At 34.3% G+C, this 27,124-nt stretch overlaps 1 protein-coding gene across 1 annotated transcript in view; it reads right to left on the bottom strand.

The window, feature by feature from the left end:
* Positions 1 to 27,124, bottom strand: part of LOC133324404 (hemicentin-1) — a gene marked incomplete at its 5' end in the record, with an annotated part of 177,357 nt that overhangs the window by 124,723 nt on the left and 25,510 nt on the right. The window contains 2 exons of the mRNA XM_061533244.1: positions 14,489 to 14,619; positions 26,101 to 26,245. Of these exons, the coding sequence (XP_061389228.1) occupies positions 14,489 to 14,619; positions 26,101 to 26,245 (276 nt within the window). The remainder of the gene's footprint in view (positions 1 to 14,488; positions 14,620 to 26,100; positions 26,246 to 27,124) is intronic.

The raw sequence follows: 27,124 nt of genomic DNA, 5'->3' as shown, positions 1-27,124 counted from the left end.
TAATTAAAAATATAATATTTTTAGAAGATTGATAGAAATAAAATAAATGGAAAAAGTAAAACAAGTACATTCGGGGTTGATTCGGCATTTTAATGTGGGACACATTCGGCCATATACAGTCAACGTCCACAGCTAGAAAATAAAGCCTTAATAGTCGCATAATAAAACAGAATGGAACATTTAGAGGATCTGAATTTCAACCAGACTGATATCGGTGATAATTGCCAGGCAATGTCTATGGTACCAAATGATGCAAATGTGGTATACCCATTTGTTTTTGGATTACCAAATTTTTAATTTTTATCCGATTAAATTGAAATTTTACACTTAACATGCTACATGTGTTGTCTTTCCATGTATCTATTTAAAAATAATATAATATTATAACAATTTAAGAGATATTTAAGAAAATATTTGAAATTCCATTAAAAGTGATTTTAAAAAAAGTGCAGGTAATGTGGTATACCACATGATGTTAAAGCGGTATAGTATAATTTTCACTTCCAATTGATATCTTATATAATTTTTTGATTTTAATGAATGCGAATTAGCTCGAGATTTAAGTCTGTTAAGATTTTTAACGGATACGTTGAGTGGAACTTTAATTTTTATTATATAACTAGCAGACCCGGCAAACGTTGTTTTGCCTTATCAGAATTGCATCAATATAGGGTTGGTAAAAATTAACGAATTCATTGAAAATATATTTCAGAAACTATTTACCAAATAATGTACGTCAAAATTCCACAATAAAAAATATTCATAATATTTTCCTCATTACGTTAAACCTTCATTTACAGATACTCCTGTATATTAAGTAATATTGTTATTGTTAAATATTCGGGTATGTTATGGAACTCACGGCGTATTCGTTTCACTTCACACATACACTTCACCTCAGGAGTTACCTCACGTTCTGCATCTCACGTGAATTGAAATTTTTGAACTGCGACAAAAATAAACGCAGACATGGTAGTTTGCAGAAATAGTGTTGCCATACAATTTGTTTCTGTTATTTTTTAGTAATTTCGTAAATTCTAACGATAATTTTATTATTCTTTTTTAATATTTTATTATTCGCAACATAAAAAATATGTATGAAACATTTTTTAATATCATTAATTTCGTTGAAGTGAATGCCAGAACATGCCCGAGTATGTGTGGTATTTCCGTTTATCAATTGGTCGAACTTATTCCACCAAACATTTTTCAGGAGAAGGTGTTTTGTGTTCAATTACTCCAATCTCCGACTTTTTATGTTTTTCTCAAAATTTTCTTTAGTAAAACTCTGCTCACTGCAATTAAAAACAATCGGAGAAAAATTTGAGTCAAATTTGTGCAGTCGTATTCAATATAATCATTTTTGATATCATTAAAAATATATTTGAGGAACCATAAAGACACATAAAAGTCAGACACCTAGAGCACCTAATGCGCAATTGTCTCCATGTAGGATTCAAATTTATAATACAATTTATAATAAAAATTTCAATAATAATACCGAAATTGTTAAGGTTTTTGTAATGGACATTTTGGTATATCATACATTTTTCACAAATAAAGCTGGTGTTATTTCCTATTTAGAATACGTTCAAGTTTAAGCCAATGGGATAGATGTCATGTGTTGGTTTTATAATGTATTATTGTGCGTTTTTAAGCCTCCTTATATTTGGTCCATATTTTAGCATAGTACGATTTTATGTACTTTGAAAATAGTAAAAAATACCGTATACATTGCCTTTAATTTGGGTCAAATCGGTGCCGCCGTTCTTAATCGATAATATAAATTTTTACATCATTTTTTATAAATAGATTTAAATTAATTTTATTTAATTTAATTTTTATTCTTTTTTCGTTTGACTCTCACGCGCTTTTCATGAAAACAGGTTATATATGAGTCGGTGTCCGAATACTTAACGTCGGTACACAACGATTAAGCACCCAATATTTAATCGGGCAAACCACAAAGAAGCTATGTATCGCGCCATCTGTCGGACGAACTTAAAATAAAACACAAAAACACTACTCACGCCTCATAGAGCATATACGTAAAGTTTGGTCAAAATCGTTGCAGTAGTTCTTTAATTATTGTGAAAAACCACTGTTTAGCTCAGAAGGGCTCCGCCGGAGGGAGTCAGAACGCCGAATGCGTCGAGCAGTGGACCGTAGGGGGAGGATGTCACTTTTGTGACATTTTAACGAATAATTATTTGTCACTTTTTTACCGCATCCTTTAAGCAACGATATGCGTGCTGTCTGTCCGAATGACAGTATGGTACTCCTTGATGCTTAAAGGATACGGTAAAAAAGTGACAAATAGTTATTCGTTAAAATTTCAAAGGCGCTAACCCAAGGTTGCAAACCGTAGCGCATACATTTTAACGAATAATTGAAGACCACAACAGGGGTCAATAAAAAGTATTATTTTTATACAAATCTAAATTAAACAACCTCAAAAAAACTAAATCTGTCGGATGAACTTCAAACTACACAGAAACACTTCTCACGCCCCATAGAGCATGTACATACAATTTGGTCCCAATCGGTGCAGTAGTTTTTGAGTTTAGCGATCACGAACATACATGTTATTTATATATATATAGAGATATATATAATATATAGAGATAATGTCTACTCATGGCAATATTTAATTTTTCTATGGAGAAGTTGTTAAAACTCATATCCTTTGTTTTTCATCCTTGTGATTCATGGTAGACTCTCGTTGAGTGCAAATGTTTCAAATAGTAATGAGATTTTGTCTGGTGCTGGCTTTTTTCATGCAGACTCAAGGTATACCACATTACCTGCACTTGTGTTTACTGAATAAACGTACAGTTTTTTTCCCCAAATTGGTAAATATGTGGTGCAATCGCGCATATTATTTGATTTTTAGTACTTATTAATTATTTTAATGCTTTAATAATAAAGATTAAAATTCATCTGTAAAACAAAAAAAAATATTTTTAAACTTCAACCGAGAAAGGTCAATTTCATGAAAATTGTAATTTTTGCTACTGGTTCTCAACGTGAGTTAAATAAATTAAACAGATCATTGCTATCTTATTATTTGAGAACAGTAAACTATAGAACATGTTTCAGTTATTCTGAAATTTTCAGTTTACAAAAAAAAGTGACTATACTGGTGAATAAGTACTGAGTTATAGAGCTCTAAACAAAAAGTGACGAAGGTGCCCCAGTCTCCCCTATATACTTGTTTAACTATCCGTCTGTTGAAATTGCGATAGAGATCACAATATTTATCATAGAACTCTCAAATTTTGCACAGGCATTGCTAGTACTCTTAGGATGATTGGTATTGCAAATGGGATATATCGGTCCACTTTTGCTGTAGCCCCCCATATAACGGTACACCCAATATTAGGTATTTTGGGTTCTCATTGCATAGCACATGTCCGTACCAAAAATTATTAATATTGACCCATGTTTCAGGGTAACCGCCATATAACGGCACCCCAGTAGGTACAATGTATTAAGGACCGGGACGAACTTAACGTCGTTTTTACTCGTTCTTTTTCAAATCGTTGCTTTCTTTATACAACAATGTTAACTAAACGGCTGGCATCACCTATTTATCTAAATAGAAAAATTATTTATCTTCCTCCTGATTATAAAAAGAACCTATGGCTAATTACATTTCATTAATGTTTTTATTTTTTTTTTTAAATGTTGTCTTTTTTGATATATTTGAATATTTTCTTAATAAACTATCACATACCAAATAACAAGGTTATTTTATTTGGTTTATCTCCTATTTGTTCAATTTGTATTTTTTTATTATCTTCTACCTACATATATAACCTGTAAGGAAAGTAGTAGGACGGGCCGACTTTATGATACTCTTCACCACTTTAGAAATATTCAACAGATGTTTCGTACAGACGTCGCGTTTTTGAAGGAACATTGATTTGAAATTGGTCGAACTTATGTATGTGATATTTATCTATTTGCGGACTGACTAACATCAATTCAACCACATTCCATTTTGCAACCCATGCTAAATTTCATTCGGGCAGATTTAGAATCGGCCAAATTATGCGTCTGTGGTGTGCCAATTTACCTAAAATTGGAGGAAAAAAATATGGGAGCTAGTTTTGCACAGACATTACTAGTACTCTTAGGATGATTGGTATTGCAAATGGGATATATCGGTCCACTTTTGATGTGGCTTCCCCATATAACGCTACACCCAATATTAGGTATTTAATATTGACCCACGTTTAAGGGTAACCGCCATATAACGGCACCCCAGTAGGTACTATGTTTTTAAAACCTGGCCGAACTTTACGTCGTTTTTACTCGTTCTTTTTTCACCTATTTCTTGCATCACCTAGAAAAATCGGGCGAAAATATATATGGGAGCTGTATCTAAATCTGATCCGATTTCAACGAAACTATATATATTTAAATCTGAACAGATTTCCTCTAATTTCAATAGGATTCGACCTTGGTTAAAGTAAGTGAGCTGTGCCTAATTTTATCTCATTCGAATCGTATATGCGCCTTTTACTTTGTTGAAAATTTATATTGTTGGTGCTGCGAGTATACATCAACAAACCAAACAGTTTGACCATGTGGTGTCCGTTGGAATTGCAATTTTCGAAATAATAAATGTTGTGCTGAATTGTGGTAGGTTTGTCATACATTGTACCGTACTACTTCGAAATTCGAAACACTGATGAAGATATTAAAAAAAAACAGTTTTGTTCGAAAAAAATAAAGTTGCACTGAACTAAGCACACCTTGTCCTCAATTGTGCCGTTACCAATATTTTTACCAATTTCGAAAAAAAAAAAACAATTTTCGAACATATGCCAGCATTGCAATTGCTAGCTGAGTACACAATTATGCCGAAAATTTTGTCAATATCTATAACCATTTTCGAGATATTGCAATTTCGAATATATTATACAAAAATAGTATTTTGTTCGAAAATATCGTTGCAATTTAGGTGGAAATACAAATATCAAAATGCAGTAAATTGTGCTCGCCCAACGCAATTTTTCGTCCATACGTTGCAACTTTTTTCCCCTACTCGTTACTCGTTAAAATTCAAAAATCCCTATAACTGCCGTATTAATGCAATTTTTCGAAATCTGCAAATTTTGGTGATTTGTGGTAACCTAGCACAATTTTTTCGGCATACACTGCAAATTTCTATCGTTAAAAAAATTAATCGTTAAAATTAATATCACATATTCCTAAAGAAGATATCGAAAAACTTGCTCAACTTTTCGACTATATATACAGTGGCTCCATCGAATAATCGGACAAGTGGTTGTCAGATATAATAACGCTTTACATTTCAAAAAAATTGTCTAAATGTGTAGTTTTTTCGCTTTTATTTACACATTACTTACTTATATTTCTGAACAATACAAAAAACAACAACTTTCCTAGTGATAACAGTAAATTTCGCCAGAAAAACAAAATTAATTCAATTTATTGTGTTCAACGCAAAATCGGACAAAGCAAAGTATCAATGGTAAAAAATGCAAAAAATCGAGAAACTATTTAGTTGCATATTCTTTGTTGTCCAGAACGGCCTGTAAACGCTTCGGTATTGATTTGACCAAATTCTGACATACCTCCGGCTCTATGGAGTTCCACGATTCCAGTAAAGCCTCCTTAAGCTGTACTAAGGAGTTAAATTTGTTTTCATACACTCTCCTAGCTAATTCTTCCCAAAGATGCTCAATTACGTTAAGGTCTGGGCTCTGTGCAGGTGTTTGTATATGTTTGGGGCAGTTATGGATCAACCAAAGCTTTGCTACACCTGATGTGTGCTTGGTATCGTTGTCTTGATAAAAGGCAAAGTTGTTCGCGATACCCAATTTGTCTGCACTTTGCTTTACATTTTGTTTTAAAATGTTGAGGTAGACAAATTTGTCCATTTTACCATCAATAAAATGCAAATTACCTACTCCCGCACTCGACATGCAGCCCCAAACCATAACGGAACCTCCTCCGTGCTTAACAGTGGCTTTTGTATTCTCATTATTATAGTCAGCATTTGGCTTACGCCACACATACATCTTCCCATCTGATCCGTGCAAATTAAATTTGCTTTCGTCAGTAAACAGAACCTTAATATAATGAAAACTATCAATAGAAATTTATTTTAAGATGATCTATCATCAAATTACCTGCTTCCAATAATCGTCTGGTTTTAGTAAAAACTCCTTGGCATATTTTATACTACAGTTTTTATTTTTAAGGCTAATAAATGGTTTTTTTCTTGCAACTCTCCCATAATAATTATATTTATGCAATGTATTGCGAATAGTATTTAGGCACACATCTTTTCCAGTGCGAGTTTTTAAATTTATTTTAAGTTCTTTTGCGGTTTAAAATGAATATTGTTTTATTTCTTTTAATATCGAACGCTCTTCTCGCTCATTTAATATCTTCCCTTGACCTTCTCTGCTTTTATTGGTCAATCGGAACTCATCACGGAACCTCTTTATAATGTCGTGGACAGTAGATTTACTCATTCCTACCAATTCGGCAATTTCTCTTACTGTTTTATCTTCATAACTCAATTTATCTATTAATTGCCTGATTTCCACACTGGATTGTTTCCCTTTTGGAGCCATTTACATTTATTTTTATTTAGTATTACCACTTTCTTGGTCTAAATGCAATTTACGAATGAATATGACAAACAAAATACCGATTTGAAGTTAATATTTGCATAATAACGGGACTTTAAACATTGATACTTTGCTTTGTCCGATTTTGCGTTGAACACAATAAATTGAGTTAATTTTGTTTTTCTGACGAAATTTACTGTTATCACTAGGAAAGTTGTTGTTTTTTGTATTGTTCAGAAATATAAGTAAGTAATGCGTAAATAAAAGCGAAAAAATTACACATTTAGACATTTTTTTTGAAATGTATAGCGTTATTATACCTGACAACCACTTGTCCGATTATTCGATGGAGCCACTGTATATCTCTATATATATGTATGTTCGTGATCGCTAAACTCAAAAACTACTGCACCGATTGGGACCAAATTGTATGTACATGCCCTATGGGGCGTGAGAAGTGTTTCTGTGTAGTTTGAAGTTCATCCGACAGATTTAATTTTTTTGTGGTTTTTCACCATAATTCAAGAACTACTGCACCGATTTTGACCAAACTTTACGTATATGCTCTACGAGGCGTGAGTAGTGTTTTTGTGTTTAATTTTAAGTTCGTCCGGCAGATGGCGCGATACTAGCTTCTTTTTATTTTGCCCGATTAAATATTGGGGGCTTAATCGTTTTGTACCTACGTTAAGTATTCGGACACCGACTCATATATAAAATATTTTCGTGAAAAGCGCGTGGGAGCCAAACGAAAAAAGAATAAAAATTAAATTAAGTAAAATTAATTTAAATCTATTTATAAAAAATTATCTAAAAATTTATATTATCGATTGAGAACGGCGGCACCAATTTGACCCAAATTAAAGGCAATGTATACGGCATTTGTTACTATTTTCAAAGTACCTAAAATCGTACTATGGTAAAATATGGACCAAATATAAGGAGGCTTAAAAACGCACAATAATACATTATAAAACCAACACATGACATCTATCCCACACGATATCTGAATCATTTACATAAACTTGAACGTATTCTAAAAAGGAAATAACACCAGCTTTATTTGTGAAAAATGTATGATATACCAAAATGTCCATTACAAAAACCTTAACAATTTAGCTAGCTATGGAAGGTATTATTGAAATTTTTATTATAAATTGTATTATATATTTGAATCCTACATGGAGACAATTGCGCATTAGGTGTTCTAGGAGTTTTGTCGTTAAAAGTGACTAAATATATTGCACTTACAATTCATAAAAATGATCAACATTGAAAAGCATGCAATTCGCGTATTAGTTGAAACAAGTTGATGCGCATAATAATCTTCCAATAATTATGCATTTTTCGAGGTTTCATTAAGTGGCCAAAGTGTGCCGCTCGCTGCACTTTACTATGTAAAAACGCTAAAAATAGCTAAAAATGACGCAAAGTGCATACGATTTTTATGCGCATCCGATTTCAGTAATCTCCTATGAAAATACACAAAAGGACACCTATTTTAAAAGGATCGGTTAAGAACCGCGGATGTGCCCTTACAATCGATTTTGGATAAAATACGCATATTATTCGCGTATCGATATATTCTTGACCAATTTTCACACAGTTTCGCGAATATGATAACACAAGAATGAATGTATGTGAAATCAATTCGAAGAAAAACGCTATTATATACGCGAATTTGTCAAAATATTTTTTTGCAGTTTTTCCCACATTCAAGGTACCTATATCCGCCGTATTATTGGGCGGAATTGAACATGGATGGGCTCATTAGGACTCAAAAAATAGGTTTTTTATAAAAATTTACGCACCAAATGTTCGTCTTTGGAATCCAATTGCAAAGAAGCTACGGTTATCACATTCATGAGATATACACTAAACGAAGCAAAATCACTAGTTCTACGATCCTATAATTAGTTTAGACCATTATCTGGATGCGCGTCCTAATTACACAGTGACACATTTTTCAACTTTAAAATCTTGAACCAATCGAGACCCCCAAAATCTTGAAGCTTGTGATGGTGGAAGAAAATCCCTAGCTGGGTTTTGCATTATTAGCTAAGGTTTTCTTTTAACTTAATTTTTAAAATATATACATTAGAACCATATTGTCCATGGGGTATTCTGCAAATTAGTCACTGATCACATGTGCGTGCATTGTGTAGTTTAGCCACAAATCAGGAAGGAACACATAAACACTCGTTGGCTTCAACACATTTTCACCCATTTTTTTACATTACCACCATCACAGCTTCCACGCAACTTATTATTTATCACCAATATTTTAAGATTTTAACAAGAACACTTCGTTTTATAGAAATGAATTTAAATTTTATGCAATATGTTCATATTTCGCGAGTTATAACCTTGCAGACCTCAGTTTCAAGGAATTTAAAAGATTTTTGTAATTTCCCATATGCCCTTAAATATTATATATATTGAAAAGCGCATGTGCTAAAATATATCAGACTTTAACATAAGTTATACAAAACCAGTAAGGAAAGTAGTAAAGTCGGACGGGCCGACTATATGATACCCTTCACCACTTTGGGTATACTCAACAGATGAATCCTAACAGACGTCACAATTTTGATGGACCATTAACAATTTTGATGGGCCATAAACCCCTTCTATTACGAATAAAATGCTGACGACCACCGCAAACGTAGAAGGGCCACGATCTGCGAATCTGCACGTTGTACAGAACAGGCTTTGGCGGATGTACTCAAGAAGTACAAAGCCGATATTATTGCCTTACAGGAAATGCGATAGAAAGGAACTGGCGTAAGTACATCAGATGATTACACCCTGTATGAAAGCTGCAATGAAAAGAGACATGAATTTGACTGCGGATTTTTGTTAATAGGAAAATAAAATACCTCTTCTCCAGATTCACTATACTAGATGAGGAATTGCTATAATCCGTATAAAAGCGAAGCTCTTCTACATCAGTCATATTTGCGCCCATGCTCCGACGGAAGACAAAAATTAACAGACCTAGAAACAGCATATGACCGCTGTTCTGGCCATGATATTAAAATTCTGCTAGGAGATTTTCATGCGAAAATCGGAAAGAAGATTTTTTTTGGACCCCACTGTCGGAAAATTCAGACTACGTGAAGAAACATCCGATAACGGAATGGGGTTGATTGACCAGATTCAAACATCTCGATATACAAAAGGCCACATGAATATCTCCTGATCATGCAACGAGAAATCAAATTGATCATGTTGTGGCAGACGGAACACTACCTTATAGCTGCCAAGGTTCACACTACTCTTAATGCAACAACAAATGTGAGATCTTATGTAACACGACGTCGAAAAGCTGCAAACATAACAGGTAGCAGAAGCCTACTCTGCTCAACTTACCAAGTGTCGTAATGCTACTGATATGAAAAACGCAGCGTAAAGGGCAACCCTGCAAACTGTAACAACACGTAATGCGATGGGGAATTATTGGGTGAAAAGGAGAGAGGAGAAACGTATTTTCAGAAAAAAAGAAACTGAACGCTTTGGTGCAGGCACATCCTCTTGTAGAGATTAATTTGGAAACCTGGTGACAAATACAGATAGCGTGTTGAGGATCTGGAAGGAGCATCTTAAAAATCTTCTGGTATCAAACAGTGGCTGTTAAGAAGATACCCAGAACCAATAAGAGATGACGGTATAATCAGTCGGCTAAAGAATAATAAAGCAGAAGTTGCTGATGGGCTACCAGCCGAACTATTCAAGACTGGTGGTCAGATGCTGGTCAGGAGTTAAACTTGGAAAGAACCTATCGGAGCCCTTTAGGCAGTTTGTTGTGTGATATTTTTAACATCCTGCTGGAAAAGGTCATACCTGAGGTGAACTGAAATGGCACTCAGTACACAAAACAACCGATGTTACTCGCCTACTCCGATGACATCGGCATGAAGGGTCGAAAATTGCGAGCGGTAACAGCCACCTTTGAACAAATTGAGAAGTAGTCTGCCAAAGTGGGTCTGGCAAGACGTCTAGTAAACTCGGACCAACTGTGGAACTTTAGAACTACAGCTTCGAGGTAGTCAACGATTTTATATTACTGGGTACCGTCATAAATAAAACTAATGACATCAGTTTTAAATTTGGAGAAGGATAGTGTTTGTCATGAGATGCTACTATAGATCATAATAAGTAAGACCAAAATAGTTAATATTTTCCTATTTTTACCGAAATAACGCGGGGAATTAGAAAACGTGAAAAGTAAATGTTGCAGTGGAGTCATATTTTAATGATTTGAAGCAAAGACAATTTCGGACAATTGGACTTCCTCCTCGAGCCCACAAGTTCATCAAATCATTTAAAACAAATAGAAAAAACATGTTTTCCGGGAAGAGAAAAGGAATTTTTACCATGGGTGTAAATTTCATTAAACAACCCCAATGCACGTAAGGAAGAAGAGACAACATAATCGCGCATATTTGGCTTTACAAATAATATTTTTATAGAAAACCACGCCTTAGATGCATCTAAAAATTAATAAAGCAACACCTATTTGCTTTTATAAAAAAACACACCTTACATACTTAAAAAAAAAAAATAATAAGTAAGACCAAAATAGTTAATATTTTCCTATTTTTACCGAAATAACGCGGGGAATTAGAAAACGTGAAAAGTAAATGTTGCAGTGGAGTCATATTTTAATGATTTGAAGCAAAGACAATTTCGGACAATTGGACTTCCTCCTCGAGCCCACAAGTTCATCAAATCATTTAAAACAAATAGAAAAAACATGTTTTCCGGGAAGAGAAAAGGAATTTTTACCATGGGTGTAAATTTCATTAAACAACCCCAATGCACGTAAGGAAGAAGAGACAACATAATCGCGCATATTTGGCTTTACAAATAATATTTTTATAGAAAACCACGCCTTAGATGCATCTAAAAATTAATAAAGCAACACCTATTTGCTTTTATAAAAAAACACACCTTACATATATAAAAAAAATTAACTAAAACCCAAAAATTTGTTTATAAAAACGCCTTATGTGCATCTAAAAATTAAAAAAAGAAAAAACAACAACGCATTACTAGCATCTACAAATTAAAAAACAACAACGCCTTAATTGCATCTACAAATTAAAATTCAGCACAACTTTAATTTTTAAATTTGAGAATTGCAATTCTGCCATACTTTCGAAAATATCGGTTTGTTCGGAAACGGTACATGATATCGTAAAAACTAACGGCAAAATTAGGCACAAGATGTGAAATTTTTTCAAACAAAAATGTTTTCTTTTTCTCGAATAACTACGTCAGTGTTTCGAAAAAAGAAAACCAATTTTCCAAATTTCTTCTAATACAGGTTGAGGTTTTTATATATGTTTGCGTTTATGCAAAATATGAAAATAGAAATAAAAACACAATTGTTTTAGAATTTTTGACCAAACGTATATTTTGTTCTTTTATTGAGAATTGTTCGTGGAACAGTATAATTAACTTTTTCTATAGGGTTTAATGGTTTCTGGTCGTGAACCAAAGAACGAGTGTAATGTAATTAAAAGCGAAATTGTCTCAAAGCGTCGCTTTGACATAGCTACTCGTTATATTTTGCCACTACATTTTGTCTTTAGTACGAAACACTAAAATACGTATATAAAGGTAGTGAACAAGATCTAACGGTGGGGTACAATTTACTTCAATTCAAAAGGAATTATATTTCAAATTAATCAATATCGATTAAGTATTGTTGTTCTCCAAGACCTGCTGGGGTACCGGTGAACATTCTGAGAACCTGTGCTTGCAAACTATATTAACACCTTGCTGCGTTTTGAATCTTTCGCTGTCTTCGGGAAAATTTCCCACGTCCTTTGGTCTTTAAGCGTAATAATAAAATATAAATAAAAAGTACTGTATTAAAACATGTTGGTTTGTACCCCCTATGAACCTTGGAATTCCGCGTTTTTTTGCTTAGTTTTGTCTTCATTTGGGTCGCCCCATAAGATATTGGTGACTTTTCCTGTCCCCTCATTATCCCAAAGGGTTTTGTGGGTCTCATTCGCCCATTCCCTCATTTCTTGGCGTGTTTCGGTTTGGCGGTATTCACATCTATTGTGGGTAGTTCAGTAGCACTCCTGGCTAGTTGATTTGTTATCTCGTTGCCTATGATTCCTTAGTGAATTGATACCCATATAATTCGTACAGGTCCTTGTTGTGAGAAATCATTAATGGTATTTTTACATTCCAGTACAGGTTTGGATTTAACTGTTTTGGAAGCTATTGCCTTTATAGCTTGCTTGCTGTGCTCTATCTGGTATTGTAATTTCGCACCGTGTCACTACTCTCGTTTCAGGTATGCGGTCTGAATCAAAGGTATTGAATGTTGACTCAGTAGTTGTCTGTAATATGTTTTTGTGCGGTGTGTTGTGTCCGGTGTCTATCCACTCGTCCATTGCTTTAAGTCTTAAAGCTGCAACCCCCGCTTCACATTTTATTTGGATGTCTATTGGATGAATATATACTATTGTCTCCAAGACCCTAGATGGTGTTGTACGCATTGCTCCACATATTCCTAGGCAACACGTTCTTCGTACTTTCTGCAACGTTTTTACGTTACATTTTTTATCCATTGCTGTCCACCAGACAACAGACGCGTATGTTAGAATTGGTCTAATAACGCTCTTATAGATCCAGTGCATCACCATTTAGAGCCTACGGCTGTTCTGCAGAAACACCAGCATCTTTGGGCCTTGTCAGCCCTTTGCTGTATGTGGTCTTTTTTATTTAAGTTTCTTGTCTAGAATTACTCCCAGATACTTAACTTTGTTTGATATGGCTATCGTTTTGTTTGGGATGAAGGGCTCTCCATACTGACCTATTTATGTCTTTCTAGTGAAATGACATATCTCCATTTTGTCCGAATTTACGTTTAAGCCCCTCGGCTTTGCCCAATCGTATGCGACTTTTAGCACCGTTTCGGCTTTCCTGCATAGTAAGTTTGGATTCTTTCCCCTAAGAAATATTATAACGTCATCTGCATAACAGGCTGGTTCAAATCCTTCGTCGGTTAAGTTCCTTTGATTGATTTGATTGATATGTCATGTATGCTACAGCTTATCCATCTATTCCTTAGCATATAGTTAACCCAGTCTATGATTGCCCGGTCAATTTGGAAGGTATCTAAGGATTGGATCTTCTTCATCTTCTCATGTAAAGCGGTTTTCGCTGATCTCCCCTTTACATACGAATGTTGTTTATACTTCAGCGTATCATTGGGTATATTGCTCTTTATCATGGTGTCGATTGACCGTTCCATGGTTTTGAGTAGGAAAGAAGTTAGGTTTATGGCCGATATGATTTTCGTGTGACGTAGTTTGCCATGCCGGGCTAGGGTATGAAGACTACCCTGGCTTCCTGCCAGGCTTTAGGTGTGTACGCCAACCTTAAACATGCATTAAAGAGTGCGGCTAGATGTGGTGATAAAAATACCACCTCTCTTTGAAATAAAGCGGGGAAGACGTTATCCGGTCCTGCCGCTTTCAATGGTGAGAAGCTTGTTAGGGCGTCTAACACCATTGACTTGTCAATAATAGGTTCCTCTGATCTCTCATCCCTATCTGTCATGACATCGTCCATTGTCGATGTGTTCGATGGGAATTGAGCAAAATTTCGTATTTAGTTTTAATACATTTACACGATTAGTAATGCTTTTCCATATATTTTCTATTATAAATACAAAAACTTAACGTGCGTGATGTATATTCAAATAATACATTTTTTAAAACTTAATCATCTACTCACTCATATTAAGGAAGAAAAAATTTGAAAACAAATGCGTTTAACTATTTGTGGAGAAATGGCTTATAACCTACTTGCATATAAACGTTATACTCTGTATTTATCTTGATACTTACATTGTGCCTCCATTCAATACGATAGACGGGTGGTTCAGCCTTGACCAAACAGTCAAAATACACATCTGAACCTTCTCTTATAGTGTTGGGGTTTAATGATGTTCCTAATTGAACATAGGATTCTGGAGCATCTACAATAAATAGTAACAACACAAATAATTACATAAATAATATAATATATGTTATATGTGCTGCAGGTGTTATTTCGAGGTTTTTAATTTGAAAATGTTTAATAATTATACATGTGTAAAGTCGTTCTTAATAAACTGTACATATATAGTGATTTAACCAATCTTATCTCGTTTACAGTGCACCATTGGGTTTTGTGTTAAAAAATATTTTTAAGTTTCTTTTATAATGTGACTTAATTTGTTTATTACATACAGTATGTCAAGAACCTGTTTACACATTGAATAAATAACACATTTTCAATTTTGTTAGCAATATATATAAATGTTTCTTATTATTAGAGTCATTTTCAATTTTTTTTATAATTCTGTACATATGTACAGAAAAAATAAGAATTACAAATTTTAAAACACCGACCGAAAATAACAGTTATTTTTGAAAAAGCTCTTCATGTTAGAGACATGGGACACCTATAGTGTCATATACCAATAGATTCGTATTGACGAGCCCATTAAGGATATTCAATTCCCATGTGAAGACTTATTTTTTAATGGAAAAATAACCGTTGATTTTTAATTAAAATTATTTTTTATTTACGTCACAAAATAAATGTTATTTTATAACTGATTTGATATTACTTATAACCGTTACCAGGGACGTGCGCAGAGGGGGGCCGAGGGGGCCCTACATATTCAGGTTTTTATTTATTTTTTCTTACTAAGGGCATATATGAAGGATTGGTGATCGGAAAAATTACCAATTTAGCTGTTTCATACACGCAAATTCTTAATGTATGGTCCATATTATATCCTTATCATTAATTGCAGAGTTTTCTTTCTTTCTGAAAGTACTTTACATAGAAAGCCCTTTGGTCTACCTTCTTAGCTAAGAGACGCACTTAATGCTCTGTTTGAAGCGTATCTATTCAAATGAAAATGAAAATCTTTCTCATATTCGGAAATATACAAATTTATGTATCTGCATACTCAGTCGTTTAAAGATTCCCTATCGCTTTTTACTCATTCTTTAATTTTTATTTTGCTTAATTTCGTCCTTGGTATTTTACCATAAGTTTCTTTTTACGTGGAAACTAGTGGTTTTGTGATATCTGCAAATCCCTTTACGAATCGTCGATAGTAATTACAGAGTCGTAAAAATTATCACAATTGTCAAAGTGTAACAGGGTATGAAATTTTGACAAGTCATCTACCTTCTTCCTTGTAGTTTTTATGCCTTCACCAAAAACTGCAAACCCTAAGAATCATACTTCCTACATCGATATATATATATATATATATATACAGATCATACCAATATAATCCTTCAGTATGTCGTCGAGTGCCCGTTGCAAAATGGAGGGCGCATTCTTCAACCCGAATGGCTACCTGGTAAATTCATATTTACTAGCATTGACGGAGTACTCGTTTTTCAATATCTTCCTCTCTTAAAGGGATTTTGTGAAATCTAATTTTTAGGTTAATAATAGAAAACAACCCATTTCCTTCCAAGCCTCGGCAAAAGTAATTGGATATTTATATACTATGGTCATTGAGTTTATTTCCTAAAGACTACTACTACACGATATTTTTTAGCCTTGATGCATCTACTGTTTTGGGTACTACAGAAATAGAAGAATTGTATGGGAATGTGATAGTCTTATTATTTCATCTTTGAGTACCTCACGGGGTTTCAGACAACAACAACAAAATATTTAGTTTTTAGTTCAGTGTTGTCTTTATTTACTTAGCTGTATGAAATGCTTTTTAAATAGCGATATTATTAATTTTCACCTTTTCGTCAATTGACCATGGGTAACTGTTGGCGAAGCTGTTTAATTAATATTAAAAAATGAATGACAGGCAAAGGGAAATATGGGTCGTAACAGGCAAAAGGGAAAATGAGATAGACATATTTCCTTTAAGAGAATTTCTATTTTTAATAATAATATTTACTGACTTTGGCTATATAAAAGTGAAACAATTTGAATTACACCAGAAAATGTATTTTTGGTCTATAAATTTAATTAAAAAATCATTTTCAGAAAACTCAAAGAAAACGCTTTTTACATATAAACTGGTATAGAGTAAAATTTTTTTCGATTAAATTTTATAGAATTTGAACCAGACCAGCATTCCATATATACAAGGTGACCCAGGAATTGAATTAATGTCTTCCTTTGCTTTTAACACAAAATATATTTCAGAAAATCGTAATTATAGTATTGTGAACATATAATTTATTTAGAAAAAATATTTTTATTTATTTTTTATACTCTACACCATAGTGTGTTTGTGTGTTACTCATCGAAATACTCATTTCCAAGCTTTTAAAGTATACATATTCTCCGTCCGTCCGTATGTTGTAATTACGCTATCTTTCGTAGGAATTGAGATAGCAAGCTGAAATTTTGCATAGAGTTGTCATTTGTCTGCGAGCAGGTCAACTTCGAAGATGGGCTATATCGGCCCAGGTTTAGGCATAGCACACATATATAGGTACCCCAAATTATGCGTTATTTTAAGGATTTTAGACGAGGTGGATGGAGGATATACACATTTGACGACTTCTTGTTTTGATTGGCTTGTGACGGCCAATAAAGACTTCCAAGTCTACTCGGGTAACATTATAAATAAAACTTGATTTGAAGTGTCCCTAAAACAAATTGATAAATAACCAATTATTTGTTAAAAACCGATAATTTTAATTGTTTTTTAATATTTTGGATAATTGGAAATTAATGTTATGACATTCAAATGCAGTTCAATAGGAATGCATTCCGTAAAAGTACTTTTTGTTTTTTAAATGTGGCTTGTTGTCCCTGATGAACCTAGTGTTCATAGCACTGGGTACCAAATGTGTTTTTATTGTCTAAATGTTGTTGTGCATTATTGACATATTTCCAAACTTGACTATTGGAATGATGTTCTGTCTTTCAAGTGCTTTCAAAGCCTTGAGCCATACTCTGGTTGTCCCATCGTTATTATATAACATCATTTTGGTTTCATCGCAAAATATTACGCCATTGAAATATTCAGTCAGGTATGAACCGAATGAAAACCACTGATCTTCATTTGCTGCAAATAGTAAGGGTATTTTGCCTGCTGATCTTGATAAGTATTTATTTTTTAATATAGTCTGTCGAATTGTTTCCGACAAACTTTAATACCACACACTCTTCCTCGAGCTCCCTCGCAAACATTCTTATGGAAATTTGAGAGTTTTGCATAAATTTTGTAAGAATTATGCGCACAGTACGCTTTTTTTTTTTGGCTTCGGATCACCTCCTCGTCTCAACTCTAATCTTCCCTTGTTTTGTGGTTAATATGTTGTTAATTGTCTTTATTGAACATGAAAACATTTCTGACACTTTTCCCGACTGGTGACTGTAATGCAAATGAATTACATCATATGATAAGCTTTGGCCTGGAATTTCTTTAATGCTCTATTTCAAGGTGTGTTGCGCACGATTACAAATTCTTCATCAAAAGATTTCCAATAAGCTAGAGCACAGACATGCGTCGTTAATGGCGTCCGGAGAATCGCGACGCAAATCGAATCACCTTTTTCTATACATATAAAAAATGCACTGAAATTTAATTTACAGGTGAAAATATTCAAAACAAAGCAAACAATTTTATATTTTTGATAAAAAACAAGCATGAATACTTTTTTAATTATTCCATTTACTTAAAAAAATATTTATAATTATTATATCCATTTACTTAAAAAAATGTTCATAATTATTATATAACAAAACAATAAATTAAGGGAACCACCCACCCCCCCCCCCCCCTTTCTTGATTTTATTTTTTCAAGATTTTCAATGGGCTGGTAAATAAATACCAATGCTTGTTAAGGTTTGTAACTTTGCACATATATATTTGAAGATTTAAAAGAGAAGAAAAATAATTTACAAAAAAATTTGGAAACTGTTGTTTTTGTAATTAACCCTTTGAGCCCCGAATTTTTTTCCGTGACAATAGAACTATTTTCTGTTCACAGATTTAATGGATCTGTCATAAATAGGATATGAACAAACTTTGACGTCGCTACATCCTTGCATTCGGGAGATACAGTACCTTCTTTGCGAAAACTATAAGTCCAATATCAACAAAAGCAAATGCAATATCGGCAAAAATATCACTTTTAATTAATCTTTAGGTTCTCTTTTACAAGGCTCAACAACAATTTTGAGGGTACTATTCGTACATTTCGAATACGAAACGATTTAAATAATTTGGACTGTATACACAAATTGGTACTGTACACATTTTTGCCCTCTTCTCTATATTGAAAGGCTCATAACTTTACCAAAAATTTTAATTTTTTAGATTTTTCTTTTGATATGTGTCGTCCATAATTAGGTCTTGACATATGTATTCCCAAAAATATATATTTAATAATTGTGTATTAAATATAAGCTCTAAAACATTTTGTTGCCTGTGGGCAACATTGAGCCACAAAGGGTTAAAGAGAAGTCCTTATTTTTTATGGCGGGCATGATAACTCCTCACTGGAACATCGGAATCCGAAAATTCCAACGGTGTTAGAAAGAGTACATGTCTGGCTCTCGTATGAACTAGGATTATTGACTTCGCTCTAAAATTAATAAAATGCCGGACCTTTGAAAAAATATTTTTCGAAAATCGCTGATTTTTAACCAAAAACCAAGTTAAAAAATAAGGAAGATATTCACCGATTGGCTTTATCCGAGTTCATACGATAGCTATACACTCACAGAGAAACGTGTAAAAATTTGGAATCGATTGGGTTATTAATTTTTGAGTTATCGTGCCCGCCATTCGCAAAAGAGAAAAACGCGTTTAAAGTTTGAGAAGCCCTTTAGCCGTCATTTGATGCTGACACAATAAATCGGCTATATCTTCAAGAGTTCTTGAGATTTTCACATGAAAAGTTGTAGGGACATTCTTGAATTAGTGTAGATTTGAATTAAATCGAAAATTTTTTGACCCCGAGAATGGGGGGGTCCCCTTAAGAAAAAAAAAACATAACAAAAATTAAATTCATTTACATATTCGAAAAAAGCAGATGCATTCAAAAATTGTAATTTATTTAGCTTACAGCACTTATATAAACTTGATTGTTTTTTTAATGTCTAAAGTTGAATTTTTAAAGATTTTTGTTGATATATTTCTTTGTAACAACTAATGGATTGACTAACAGATGCTACACCCGTGCTACGCCCATATGACCAACATATTTTTAACGGAAACTCCAACCTAATTGAAAATTAAAAATACGAACAAAAATAAGACAATGTGTGTCACAAAAAAAAACTTTACGAAATTTAGTACTGAAAACGAATGCTCTTGAATTAAACTTGGAACATTTTTGAAAAATTAAAATATTCATCTTCACTTAGCGAAATGGAGACATCGAAAGATATATCGCACAACAGCGAAAAAATTAGTACAAAAGTTAAAATTATTTAAAAAATTAAAGTTAAAATTATTTTAAAAATTAAAATTTTGAATTTCACAACAATGGTTTTAATTCTGTTACGAAATGAAAACTATTTGATATCATAAAATTAATTTAAGATATAACATATTAATTTAATATATAAACTCAAGGCAGACGCCTTATAATTCAAACATAAAAATCGCTGATGATAATTGTCGATTGCCAGGTCAACAATAAACAAACAACAAAACATTCATATTTCTATGATATGTTGTGAAAAGAACATTATTTTTTTAAAGACAATATTTTAACAAGTGACTAAAACATCTTCCGTTTTTTAAATTAATCGGAGAAAGTATATATAGTGACCATGATTGCGAGCTGGCCCTGAACTTGGTGGAGGAGAAGGAGCTCTAGTGGCACACAACATTACTGAGACTACGGAAGCGGTATCAATGTTTTCGTAATTCTGAATTTGCTGCCAGTTAAGTCTGTCAATTTCCAGTTTGGCGTTTTATACCAAAACTTTCCATTATTTAAACAGAATCTGCTGTTGAATCTGAGATTAATTTGTCTGTTCTTTGGATTAATATGAGATCGCATGAGCATTGTTTTCTGACCCTTAGAATTGTAAACGTTGTAGTTAAATACGCCAAATCGTTCCACTATTTCTCCGGGCACAAAATTTGTTTCTGATTCTTATAAAGTTCAGCAAAAACGAGATAGTTTGCTTTGCTCCGTGCATTTTGTTGAACTGTTGTTCCATTTTGACATTGCGTTGTTGGTCCTTCGTATCATTATGTGGCTTCAATAAATCGAGTGTTGTCTTGATCTTACGATTAGGAAAAAACTCAGCGGGGGATGAATTTATTTTCGGAGTAGTTCTATATCTTTGAAGGAATGTTTCCAATATTGAATCACTACTTCCCTCATCATTAAGTTTTTGCATTGGTCTTTTGAATGTTGCCACAAATCTTTCAACATTTGATTGAGGGTGATATGGATCTGTTTTAATAAAAATTTTACCTCATGATTTTATGATTTTATTTTATGAATTCGTTGAAATAATCGTTTATAAATTGGGCACTATCGTATCACAAATCCCATAACTTGAAAACATTATCGGTTAATTAAACAAGCATTGCAGTCGTTGTAATATTTGGGACTTTGATTATTGTTTTAATATATGCGGTCTAAGACTCTCAGGAATTACGATTCTTTCGATAAACATGATGAAGTCTTGAATGAAAGACAAACTATCTCTCCTTGAATGATATTAGACCAGATCTCGTGATAATTTTAAACTTCAACCATGTTGAATAGATTTTAGTACCCTCTGTGAAGTTGAATTTGTCTGCGTTGCTTGTTTTACCGAATTGCAAGTGACAGGCATTTCGTTGAAATGATCTTGCAGCGATGCTGCACGATGCTCAGCTTCTCGTGTTACGCATGCTATAACTATGTTCTGGATTAGCTGAACTGCTACTCACCCTCTCTTCCTCAAGCATCGACGTGGCGCTCATTCAGGAGCCTTACCTATACAAAGGCAAGGTGACTGGACTGAGCGACATAAAATACACGATTTTGCCTACCTCCAATGGAGAGAAGGTGAGAACGTGTATTCTTGCTAAAAAAAAGAACTAAATTTAATGCTTCTTTCTAATTTCAGCGATGGAGATATGACGGCAGCAAGACTAGACAGAGGTACCTCGAAGCCACTGATAGTCTCTGCCGTCTATCTTCCCTATGAGACTCCTGACACGCCCGGTACTGTGGTATGCCGCCTATTGGAGGAAATGGGCAGGACACTTTTAGAGCTTGTTTACTTCTGTCGTACATACCGTGTCTATTGAAAGAGGTTACCGTGACCTTCATCCCGAAAGCCGGGAAGCCGAGTCATACGTTACCTAAAGACTATAGACCGATTAGCCTTTCTTTCTTTCTACTAAAAACTTTAGAAAGGTTACTAGACTCAGAAATTAGAAATACCATTGACCGTAGTAAACTTAGTAATCAAAGTTATCAAAGGAGCTTTCAGCAATGCTCTCGTAGGCATAGGTATCCCCTCACTCCTTACGGAATGGATTGATAGAATGCTGGAAAGCAGAATTATCAACTCATCCTTAGGAGAGAGTTCCGTGAGGAAATCTGTCAACAGAGGCACACCTCAGGGAGGAGTACTTTCCCCCCTTTTGTGGCTTCTGGTGATAAATGAGATACTTATGAAATTCAATCATCTCAGGATAAAGGTTGTAGCCAATGCCGATGATGTAGTCTTGCTGGTTGGGGGTAAGTTTATAACGACAATATCAGACATCCTGAAGGGTGCCCTTTCAACCCTGTCAAATTGGGCTTGCACCAAAGGTCTTGGTGTAAACCCCACTAAAACCGAACTTGTGCTCTTCACTAGGAAACACAAAATTCCTAGTTTCCGCTTGCCATCATTTGATGGAGTGACTTTAACACTTTCTGATGAAGCTAAATATCTTAGCACTATCCTAGACCGCAAGTTACTGTGGAACAGGAATGTTGAGGAACGCTCCATTAAGGGATTGCTGGCACTCTATTCATGCAAGAAGTCCATAGGCAAGAGTTGGGGATTGAGACCCGGAATTATACACTAGCTGTATACGACGATTGTTTTACCCATATTTACGTATGGTTGTCTTGTCTGGTGGCAGGGGGTGAACAAAAAGAAGCTTCTGACAAAACTGAACTTAGTACAGCGATCGGCTTCAATTCTGATCACCGGAGCATTAAGAAGTACACCACAGGCAGCCTTGAATGCAATCTTGAATCTCCAACCTTTGGATATTCTGATCAAATTCCAGGCGGCCAGGTGTGCCCTGAGACTCCGGGAAACAGATGCCTTGAAATCGCTGAACTATGGTCATGCCAGCATCCTACACATAACGCCAGGTTATGACCTTTTTAGGGGGGATAGTCATATAAGTGATTATATTCCCACCCATAGGGACTTTAATGGCATCAAAAATGAATTTCCTAGTAGGGAATCCTGGACTAGTGGCTCCCTACCTCTGCCAGGTCTGTCAATCTTCACAGACGAGTACAAGATGGAGGAAGGCACTGGTGCAGGCGTCTACTGTAGGGAATTAGGTATACAGAACTCATATAAACTCAACAATGACTGTAGCGTTTTTCAAGCAGAGATTCTCGCAATCACGAAAGCGGCCGAGATAGTAAAAGCACTTAATGCCGACATTACGGGACCGGTGACTATTTATGTAGATAGTCAGGCGGCCCTGAAAGCGGTGAAGGCGGATAGTATAAACTCGAAAGCAGTTCATGATCGTAAGACCGCTCTGAATGATATACGACAAATAGTTGGGCTATGCTGGGTTCCAGGACATAACGATATTGAAGGGAATGAGATAGCCGACGAGAATCCGTGCGTTCCATTACGAGGTAGTCGGTAACAGATGGTTAAGGGACCTGCTTGCCTGCTCAAAATCTATCTGGCCAGAATTCTCTCGCAAAAGAACGTCTTCGCTGCTGGATCACAGCAAGAGGGAGATCAAAATCGTTGTGGGGATTATTACTGGTCACTGCAAAGTTAGATCTCTCACTTCTAAGTGGGACTCCAGTGGAGAGGATTACTGTCGTCTATGTGAGGACGAAGAAGAACTGGAAACAATTGACTTGGCTAAAATAATCTCTCTTCCGCCCCCCTTTTTCTCACTATTCTTCTCTCTACTCTTCCACTATATTTTTTCTTTTCTTTATAGGTATTCCTATACATAAAGGATGATCACAATGGACATAGTTTCCGAGTGGACTGTAACAACCGTCCACAACCGTATATCCCCAACCTAACCTAACCTATGTTCTGGTTTTGTGGTATTATTGATAAGTCTTGATAACATGTCCACTCATCCAAAATCCTTGGTGTTAATGTCTTGTACGTCGAAAATGTACATCATAAGTGTCAATGCCCATCTTTGTAACCTGTTAGCTGCGTACGCCGCAATCCCCCTTTTAATGACAAAAATTGAAAGTAGGAGTTTATTATCTGTATATAAAATAAACCCTCTTCCATAGATGTACTCCATAAACTAATCCTAAAGCTTATTTTTCTATTTGAGAATAGTTTTCCTCTGCCGGTGTCCATGTATAAGAAACATTTTCCATCAGAAAAATGTGGCAAATGAATGCTCCTATGACTTTTTCTGAGGCAACCGCTGCAACTTTGATTGGTAGGGAAGGACTGTAATGCGTCAACAATAGTTCCGAGTTGAGAATTTCTTTGAATGTTCAAATTTTACATTTTCTTGTGTGTGGGTTACCTCAATGGAAGCATTGCTTAAGCGACTGGTCTTTTTAGATGTAGTTTTACTTATGTCTCTGAACATTTAGATGAAGTGTCTTGAAACACATCACTGTATTCCGATTTGATTTTCGCCAGTTTCAAATTGAGCGATTGCTTTGTTTGCAATTGACAACAAAATCAGTTAAGTGTAACGAAAACTCTGCTAAGACCTTGATTCTGTTTTTGGAAGCACTTGTCACGAAATTGTTATTGCATTGGGAACCTGAATTTGTCACTTCAACCCAGAGTTCCTTACTGATAAAATGAAATGTCTGATATTGTGTCGATTTGAATTTTTATATTATGATCCATTTTTTCCGATGGCGAATTTGGGCTAATTGTGACCATATCGAATTTACGATTAGAGACGGACGACATTCGATTGATTTAAAAGAAAATTTGTACGAGGCGAATTTGATTTCTTGTGATGATAAAAGTTCTTCCGAAGTTGTCTCGATTTGCTCTGTCTTTTAGTCTTACAATAACCTTCCTTATGTCCTGTGACCTTGCATTGGGAACTGCATCTCCCCACAATTCCTACATGGTGTTTCGGGAACTTTTGCATTCAGATTTTTCCAATGGTTATGAAACGATTTTCAACAGGTATATTTGTTTGTGAATTTTCTTGTAGCATGGGTGTATCATGCTTCATGTTAGAATCATTCTCTAATGACGATAAACATCTCCTTCGAACTGCTGAATCGTTATGCGCTTGAAGACCACAAACAAATACGGCACATTTAACACTAGATTGCCGAAGGCGGTCATTTTGACCGCATTTCAATTTCAAGTACAAAAACAACTGTGCATTTAATGACACTTTTTTTTAAAAAATTGGTGACTTTTTTATAATAAACGTAATTCTATGTGGTATAAAAAGTCACCAAATTTAAAAAAAATTCATTAAATGCACAGATGGTTTTGTACTTGAAATTGGAAAGCGGTCAAAATGACAGCCTTCGGCAATCTAGTGTTAAACTAGTCTGGAGTAATTTCAGAGAGTTTAAGTACTCATGTGCTGCATTCATCCTTGCTGCAAAGATAACCAAATATTCTTGACGTTTCATAGTTATTTGTAAATATTTGTATCTTGTGCTGAACAAAGATTCTTGTAATCCAAATATTTATTTTAAGATTTTTACCGAATCGACAGATGATATACCCTCGGATTCTTGGGTAAGATAAATGATGCATATTTGCTACATTCACTTGAATTTAACTTCCGCATTGATCTTCTGTTTCATCCTAGAAAAATTCCAAAATGCTGTTGGATAATTTTTCAATTAATAAATCAGATTTGAGATTCCAATAATTCCAAAATCCTCGTCGACAATATGTTGGGATATTGGGGGAATGGAGGAAAACACAGTTTATATTTTATACAAAAAACACAATGTTTATTTAAGGAAGTAGAAATCTAGACTGAACGCCTATTTTCTTTATGAATATTTCAACAAGTGACTACGACAGCTCTCTATATCATAATTCTTAGTTTTAGTACTAAACTACTAACTTCGGTCTAATTGCAAAGGTTAAATAAAGAAATGTTTTATCGTGTTCAAATAAATTGTTTAATTTTTATACGATGTCATCTATTTGAATATTTCGAAAATATTTAATTTCGAAAATATTTAAAATTTGTTTTTACACTGCCCAAGTTATACAGAAAAAATGTATATCCATAAAGAATTATGAAAATAATGATGATATGTATATCAATATTAATGCTTACATTGAATTTCCAGTTTCCAACCATCCTCCAGAGGTTCAGAAGACGTGGCATGGTTATATGCTTTACAAGTGAGTAACTTACCAGCATCATTTTTGTTGAATGATATGGATAGCGTACTTGTTGTTTGGTTTCCATCACTAGACGTCTGTGTTAAAAACGAAATTATCAACAAAAATTTCATTGGAATATGAGTGTTTAGGGTGATTGTATTCTTTACTATAAAATATTAATTGAATTGAAACATCCTGTTACGACCCTACTGTTATTTTTTGGTTCAAATGGACGATTATTTCGAGAATATACAACAAAATTAATTTACCCTCTTACTATGAGATCAGGTAGTTTAATCTCTGTTTGATGAGTGAACGTTTTTTGTGATTTTTATCTCAAAAGATAAAACCCAGAGGCTCTCATTTTTTATTGTTGACAGTACCCTTAAAATACTACAAACAGTTTAATTTAATTGTTATACCAGATGTGGTACAGTGTATTACGTCTTTGTGTAAAAGTTTGTAACATGCAAAAGAAAACGAGGTTGGTCTTTAGTTACTTATGAGGATATGCATAGAATCACTGAGTTAATTTATGAATGTCCGCCCATGTTTTCTTGTGAAAAAGCACAGCTCGCAGTTATGATACAAATTGTATAAAATATTGGGCCCAAAGTCAAAATCTGTTGAAATTGGTGAAAATCGGTTCAGGTTTAGTACCCATATATAAAAAAAGATCAGATTTATATAGCTACCATTGATATAGCATCCGATTGAAACGACAACTTGCACAGAGTACTGAAATAATTCTACAATGATGCGTGTTATGTTTGCTTTAAATCGGTTTAGATTTGCAGACTATTGCCTTACACATTCCAGATATTGACATATGCAGTGGTGAGCAAAAGTGTACAGGTGTTATTAAATTCCTCCATCTAACCCTTACAATATCTTTAATGGATGCGAACGGAATATAAATGTTTAAGGGCTATAAAATATAAGTAAAATGAAAAACAACCCTATTCGAACTTTTT

Source organism: Musca vetustissima, unplaced genomic scaffold (assembly GCF_032173495.1).
Source record: "Musca vetustissima isolate MV318-11 ecotype Yass unplaced genomic scaffold, APGP_CSIRO_Mvet_v1 utg12726, whole genome shotgun sequence".
NCBI classification, from domain to species: domain Eukaryota; kingdom Metazoa; phylum Arthropoda; class Insecta; order Diptera; family Muscidae; genus Musca; species Musca vetustissima.
This window is presented reverse-complemented; position numbering and strand designations above follow the sequence as displayed.